Source organism: Palaemon carinicauda, chromosome 16 (genome assembly GCF_036898095.1).
Source record: "Palaemon carinicauda isolate YSFRI2023 chromosome 16, ASM3689809v2, whole genome shotgun sequence".
Classification (NCBI taxonomy): domain Eukaryota; kingdom Metazoa; phylum Arthropoda; class Malacostraca; order Decapoda; family Palaemonidae; genus Palaemon; species Palaemon carinicauda.
The window spans coordinates 16,694,131-16,701,630 of NC_090740.1; the positions used below are offsets into that span (position 1 = coordinate 16,694,131).

The 7,500-nt window shown below is 32.4% G+C and overlaps 1 protein-coding gene across 1 annotated transcript in view; it reads left to right on the forward strand.

Annotated features, from left to right (window-relative positions):
* LOC137655662 (uncharacterized) overlaps window positions 1-7,500 on the forward strand; it is a 17,324-nt gene that overhangs the window by 3,491 nt on the left and 6,333 nt on the right. The window contains exons 2-6 of the mRNA XM_068389605.1: window positions 1,378-1,560; window positions 3,880-4,056; window positions 4,708-4,879; window positions 5,941-6,088; window positions 7,139-7,273. Of these exons, the coding sequence (XP_068245706.1) occupies window positions 1,383-1,560; window positions 3,880-4,056; window positions 4,708-4,879; window positions 5,941-6,088; window positions 7,139-7,273 (810 nt within the window). The 5' untranslated portion in view covers window positions 1,378-1,382. The remainder of the gene's footprint in view (window positions 1-1,377; window positions 1,561-3,879; window positions 4,057-4,707; window positions 4,880-5,940; window positions 6,089-7,138; window positions 7,274-7,500) is intronic.

Genomic DNA, 7,500 nt, shown 5'->3' on the forward strand with positions numbered 1-7,500 from the left:
GTGGTATATAACATCTTGAAAACACATTCAAAAGTTCAAAGTTGGAGCAAATGTTTTAATGTTGACCTGGCTGATATGAGTCTTTTTATTGTTTATATATGACATATCTGTTTTTGACGTTTGTTAATAGTTTATATAGGATATATCTGTTTTGACGCTGTCACTGTTTTTAGAATGATATATTGTTAATTTACTCTCATCATTTATTTATTTCCTTATTTCCTTTCCTCACTGGGCTATTTTTCCCTGTTGGAGCCCTTGGGCTAACAACATCTTGCTTTTCCAACTAGGGTTGTAGCTTGGCTAGTAATAATAATAATAATAATCATAATAATAATAATAATAATAATAATAATAATAAAAACATTCCCCTAATAGGAGAGAGATATTTTTAGCATATTTCATGAAACTACTAGTTTGGTAACCATTTATCTCGTACGTATTGCAACTGATACACTGAGATGATTTTCTTGGGAATTGTCCTAACTCTAGTACTCTTCTTTTTTATACTTTCCCACGTTCGTTACGCAAAAGACAGATAAAAACGGGTTAAATATGTTCATTTTCTCAACGCACTAAGTAGCCCATTCTTGTAGTTGGGCTTAATCAAGTCACACGTAAGTAGCTCTGTGGAGGTTATCAATGTATTTGCATATGTGTTGTTTCTTTTACAAATTAACATTTTTAAACAATTTAGTTGATAATTCATAACTCAATCATCCTGCAATAGAGAATGATACTACAAAGACACTGAAATTATTACCATACTGTTAAAGATGTAAGCTAACATTGATTGGTGCATGTTATTGTTTAAACTGTAATATATATTTCCTCTCAAGTCTGATATCTATCTATCTATCTATCTATCTATTCATTTACCTATCTATCTATCTATCTATCTATCTATCTGTCTAATCATTTACCTATCTGTCTAATCATTTACCTATCAGTCTATCTATCTATGTATCTATCTATTCATTTACCTATCTATCTTTCTATCTGTCTAATCATTTACCTATCTATCTATCCATCTATCTATTCCTTTACCTATCTATCTATCTATCTATCTATCTATTCATTTACCTAGCCTATCTATCTATCTATCTATTCATTTACCTATCTATCTATCTATCTATTTATTCCTTTACCTATATATATCTATCTATCTATCTATTCCTTTACCTATCTACCTATCTATCTATCTATCTATTCCTTTACATATCTATCTATCTATCTGTCTATCTATTCATTTACCTATCTATCTATCTATCTATCTCCAAGTCCTCAACAATCAAAAAGACGAAACTTTGAATTCGTGAGTTATTGTCTGTGTCCAAAATGGAATCATTCTCAAATTCCATGAATTTACCTCTTCAGCGACCATGAGTCTTCGGAAGTTCCTAATAGTAGCGGTACTGACGGGACCTGGCGTTACGTGGGCGGTGGACTCGCCCCGTTCCGAGGAACCTATCATCCTCCCGCCGCTGAAGGCGGGACCCGAAGCCGCCCTTCTCATCGTTCCAGGGGCTTACATCAACGCCCAATACTACCAACCCCTGGGTGAGCTATTAGCCATATATGAATGTTCAGATTTGTAGATTAATGAGACATCTCTCGAACGGAGATCTGGAATTTTAGCCTTACTTCTGTATTCCTTAGGTAGGGTTATTAATATCTTTAAAGAGAAGAGCTAATCCCGGCAGTTACCCTTGCCTTTTACACTCTTAACAATATCACGCATATGCACAGGAATAAACTAATCACACACACACACACACACGCGCGCATACACACACACACACATATGTATATATATATATATATATATATATATATATATATATATATATATATATATATATATATTGTATATATATATATATATATATATATATATATATATATATATATACATATATATATACATACATATGTTAAGAACTTTTTAACTTTTTCTCAGCATCTCACACCAATATTCTGATCACCAAATCTCGACCTTCCGTGGACAGCATAAAAAAGAACTTAAAACAACACAAGACTAAACAGGCATCCTGCATAGCTCATACCTTCGCCACCGCCCCTTGTGTCACCAAGAAAACTGATGGTGTTGTGGGTATTTGACCTCAAAACACATCTGTCATCTAAATTTGTCATTGACCCCATTCACCTTTGACCCCTAACCGCTAACAAGGGTAATAACATCACTATATTATGTTGTACATCACAAAATAGGCAATTGAATCGTGCACATTTTGGCACTATAGTCAATTTCTTTTAGCGATGCATATTTGCACCGACTCGCAGCGGTGCCCTTTTAGCTCGGAAAAGTTTCCGGATCGCTGATTGGTTGGACAAGATAATTCTAACCAATCAGCGATCAGAAAACATTTCCGACCTAAAAGGGCACCGCCGCGAGTCGGTGCAAATATGCATCGCTAACAGAAATGGACTATAGTTTCATGCAAATCCCATAAAAATTGGGCACGATATGGCAAAAAGACATTTTACCTTTTCCTGACCTTTGCCTTGACTTTTGACCCAATCACTCTCAAATTCTAATCAAATTGTCCTTGGATCATGGCCAAGTCATCCCACCGAATTTCATGAGATTCGGTCAAATAGTTTTTGAGTGATGCGAAGCACAAACACACAGACAGACATACAAACAAATGAATAATTACACGCCTACCAAAACATAACCTTCGCAACTAAGTTGGCGAAGATAACAACGCCTAATATATATATATATATATATATATATATATATATATATATATATATATATATATATATATGTGTGTGTGTGTGTGTGTGTGTGTGTATTTCAAGAACGACGACACTATCTTTGAAACTGAAACTAACATTTAATAATATGTATATATATATATATATATATATATATATATATATATATATATATATATATGTATATATATATATATATATATATATATATATATATATATATATATATTGTGAGCTTTCGGTTTAAACAATCCAAATGGTTTTGTTCCAGTAAACAAAATATATTTCAATCGTTTACTAGGTGTGTAGAAACCCACCTGGATTGTAATAGTGTATCTGTTTAGATGTAAATGTTTCTCCTACCATCCTGCTCACAAGGAATGGCTATATGCCAGTTTTCTGTGTAAATAATGAGGGTCTTGGCATTCCTTGAGGGAGCTGCTTTGCCTGACTTCTGTTTCAGAGTCGTCCGTTAAAAAAAAAAAATGAGATTATGAAATGTTTTCGACGTTCCTATTTCATTTTCATTCCATCTGTTTATCTATTTATTTCTTGTTTACCAACCATTTTCTCTCCCGGTTTATTTCCTTCATAAACTTTCCCCGGTACCTCACCGTCGTTACATTAGAGATGTACTGCGTAGAATGTTTCATGTTCTTCATTTTAAGTGAGAATTTTCGCAGCTTTGATTTTGCAATTTAAATGAATGCTGATGTGATATCAATGACCAACTGAGTTTTTTTTTATTTGTTACTTCATATACTAAATTATCATAAAATCAACATTTACTAAATTAAGATTCGTAAAGATTTCTTTTACTTGTTTAATACATTGCTTTGTGGTCCAATAATACAGAACTACATGGATTATTAAAACAAATAAGAAGTTCTCTAACTTAGTTTAATTAAGTTTTCTGATAGTTTTTAACATTTTTCATATTTTTCAAGGGGATCTTTCTGGGATATAGATGGGAAAAAGAACTCAAAATAGAATAATACTTAGACCAAAGCTTTAAATGATCCAGAAAAATAGACAAATTTGAGATCCATACAAAACACGCAATCTTCACAACAGGAGTCAACTTTGAGAAGAATAGAAATGAAAGATGAATTAATTATACCTTCCGATATGTAGGCGAAGCAATACAGGAGGCCTCTCCTTTGCAACTATGGGTTGGCCTTGTGCGACCTTTCCCCTTCGATCTACCGAATCCAATTAGCCTCCTTTCGGCTCTGAACAAGACGATGCAGATGATGAAAGACCAAGGAATGACCACAGACGACATTTTCCTCGCCGGACATTCCCTCGGAGGTACGTCGAGGGGTAAAATGTTATTAAGAGAAATGATACGTCGAAGAAGTAGGGTGATATTGTGGGAGAAACAGAAAAGCCTCAGTCAATTGATTGATTGATTGATTTGAGAGTTTCTGTCGATCAATCAATTGACTAAGGCTTTTCTGTTTCTCTGTTAAATTCAACTTCATTTTAGATGTATAGTCTGATAAAGAGTATTGACACCTATTATAATTTAACTATTACTTTACATTTGTTTCTATATAATTACCCAGCTTCTTAACTTTATTATTTTCCTTGTTTCTATAGAATTACCCCACTTGTCCCTATGTTTAGGTACATATATATATATATATATATATATATATATATATATATATATATATATATATATATATGTAAGATGTATATATATATATATATATATATATATATATATATGTAAGATGTATATATATATACATATATACATATATACATACATATATATATACATATATATATATATATATATATATATATATATATATGCATATATATATATGCGTGTGTGTGTGCATGACAGTACGTATATAAACAAGATACAGCTGAACAGAGAAGATATGGTGTTGTTATAGGAGTAAATCATGCCAATTCTCTTAGTACTGATTTCGTGCTTCATTTTCCCAGGTACCGTTTTGCAAAATGAACAATGGTCTGAGGACAACGGCGTGTTGGCGTGGATCATGCTGGCGTCTTACATCCCAGAAGGAAATCTCGCCAACAACACATTGCCCGTCATGCACATTAGCGGTGACTTGGATGGCATGACCCGAATCACGCGTATCATGAGCACTTTCGTGTGAGTTACCAACACTAATTTTTTTTTTTTTTTTTTTTTTTTTTTTTTTTTTTTTTTTTTTTTTTTTTTTTTAGCAAGACAGATTGTATATATACAGTAGTTATAATAGTGTTTTTATTATGCTACATAAATAATATTAAGGTTGCAAACATCTTAACTCACAATGAATTCCATATTTGTTTGAATGAGTTAGACAGTTATATCCTTATGATGTCTCTCTTGTCTTTTTGTAGAAAGGACTCCACGTTAGGAAACTATTTCGTAATGCTTGTTCTGTTGTGTTTTAATATCTTTAGTTTCTTTTATTATTTAAGATACAGTTCAGAAACAATTTTGTCTCAAAGATGACTTAGAAAAACAAATCCTCAAAACATATTTGTATTTTATAAGAGTAATCATCTTGTTCAAACTGACGAGTTGCTTTAGAGGACCCAATATGCTTCTTAACAATGACATTTTGGGTGTGATGGATTCCTTGTTGATTCTTTTGTAGCTTTAAAAAACCCAATATGCTTCTTAACTATGACATTTAGGGTTTGATGGATTCCTTGTTGATTCTTTTGTAGCTTTAAAAAACCCAATATGCTTCTTAACAATGACATTTTGGGTTTGATGGATTCCTTGTTGATTCTTTTGTAGCTTTAAAAACCCCAATATGCTTCTTAGCAATGACATTTTGGGTTTGATGGATTCCTTGTTGATTCTTTTGTAGCTTTAAAAAACCCAATATGCTTCTTAACAATGACATTTTGGGTTTGATGGATTCCTTGTTGATTCTTTTGTGAGGTTATCTTTCATGTCAAAGAATGAATGGTTATGTTAGATATGCTTGGTGTCCAGTGAAATAACCTAGAGATATATTAATATGAATAACTTATTTGATATGGTAATTTTGTAAACAGGATCTAGCTAATTAGTATGTTCTTGGATCAGAAATATTTGGCAAAGGAGAACTTTTTTGATCAGTTGGGGTAAATGTCCTACTGGTTTCAAAGTCTAATATCTATTTTGAAGAGCATTGTGGTAATGGTTTGAATAACAATATTAAACTTGTTTTCCAGAGAACTGGAGGCTCTGCTTGAAGATACTCCGGAGAGTAAATATGAAAAACCAGTAATTGTTTTGGAAGATGTCAACCACATGCACTTTGCGTCCGGCGATCCTCCGTCACTTGTGGCCAAGGAGGATATCCTATCTCCCATGGCCCAGGTACGTCGTTAATAATAAAAAAAAAAAAAAAATTCAGGCTTGTCTTTAATCAAAAAAAACAATTGAAGTATCAAACATATTAATTCCATTAAACTAAGAGGCAGTCTAATGATGGATTTTTGAGTAAGTAGGTTCTTAAGTCCAACATATTGCACCTCATAAGCCCCTTTATTTTCATTCGATTGATCTCGCTACTGCAAGTGAATCACCCGATTTATGCACCAAAAATTCCTAAATCTATTTGCGTATCAAAAGTAAACAAGAAAAGACGTTAATTGATATTGGTTTTATGTTGTACTTATTTGAATCCTTTTCAATATGGTTGTTATCTTTGGAATTTCTTAAGTTGAAAGTTCTAATCTAGGGAACTTACCGTAAGCCTACTTACTTCATATTAATGGAGACAATGGGATCATATTCTCACAAAGAAGCTTTTTTTTTTCCTTTCAATGTATTTACAACTAGTGTAATAATATTTTGTATCCTTGTTTTGGAATAGACTTGTTAATTCTCTTCTCTTTTCTTAAACTCTTCAGTAATTAGCTTTAGATTTACAGTATATAAATAACATAAAACTTTAAATATCAAATCATAGAGTGCAACCACAACAGGTCGAGAAGCAGAATGGAAAAATTAGTGGTTATTTTCAGGGTTATTCTTTTGTACAAAACACAGAGTAGATTAACTGAATTTACAGATATATCGACCAAACATTACAAAACACAGAGTAGATTAACTGAATTTACAGATATATCGACCAAACATTACAAAACACAGAGTAGATTAACTGAATTTACAGATATATCGACCAAACATTACAAAACACAGAGTAGATTAACTGAATTTACAGATATATCGACCAAACATTACAAAACACAGAGTAGATTAACTGAATTTACAGATATATCGACCAAACATTACAAAACACAGAGTAGATTACCTAAATTTACAGATATATCGACCAAACATTACAAAACACAGAGTAGATTACCTAAATTTACAGATATATTGACCAAACATTTCTCACAAAAAAATCAATTGTTTCCACAGGATGAAGCCCAGTCCTTGATTGCAAGGCACATTGCAAGCTACTTGACCGTAGTAAGTGGCCAGCCACCGGAAGAAATAGCAATGGCTCAGGAGGTTTTGTTGGAAGCTTTTGATAATACTGCTAAAGCAATGCAGGTATGGAAAGGATGAATCATTTTCCCCTATTCTTATCTATTTTACCGTGTATCATTTTTATTTCTTCCCATCCTCCTTTTCAGTAATTTTGGTAACTAACATAAAACTCAAAACAAAATAAAAATAAAAGACATCTGGCACAAGCTGATATTATGTTAACTGACTCCCAGAATACATTCTCATAGCTCAAAGACATGCATACACACATACATACATACATATATATA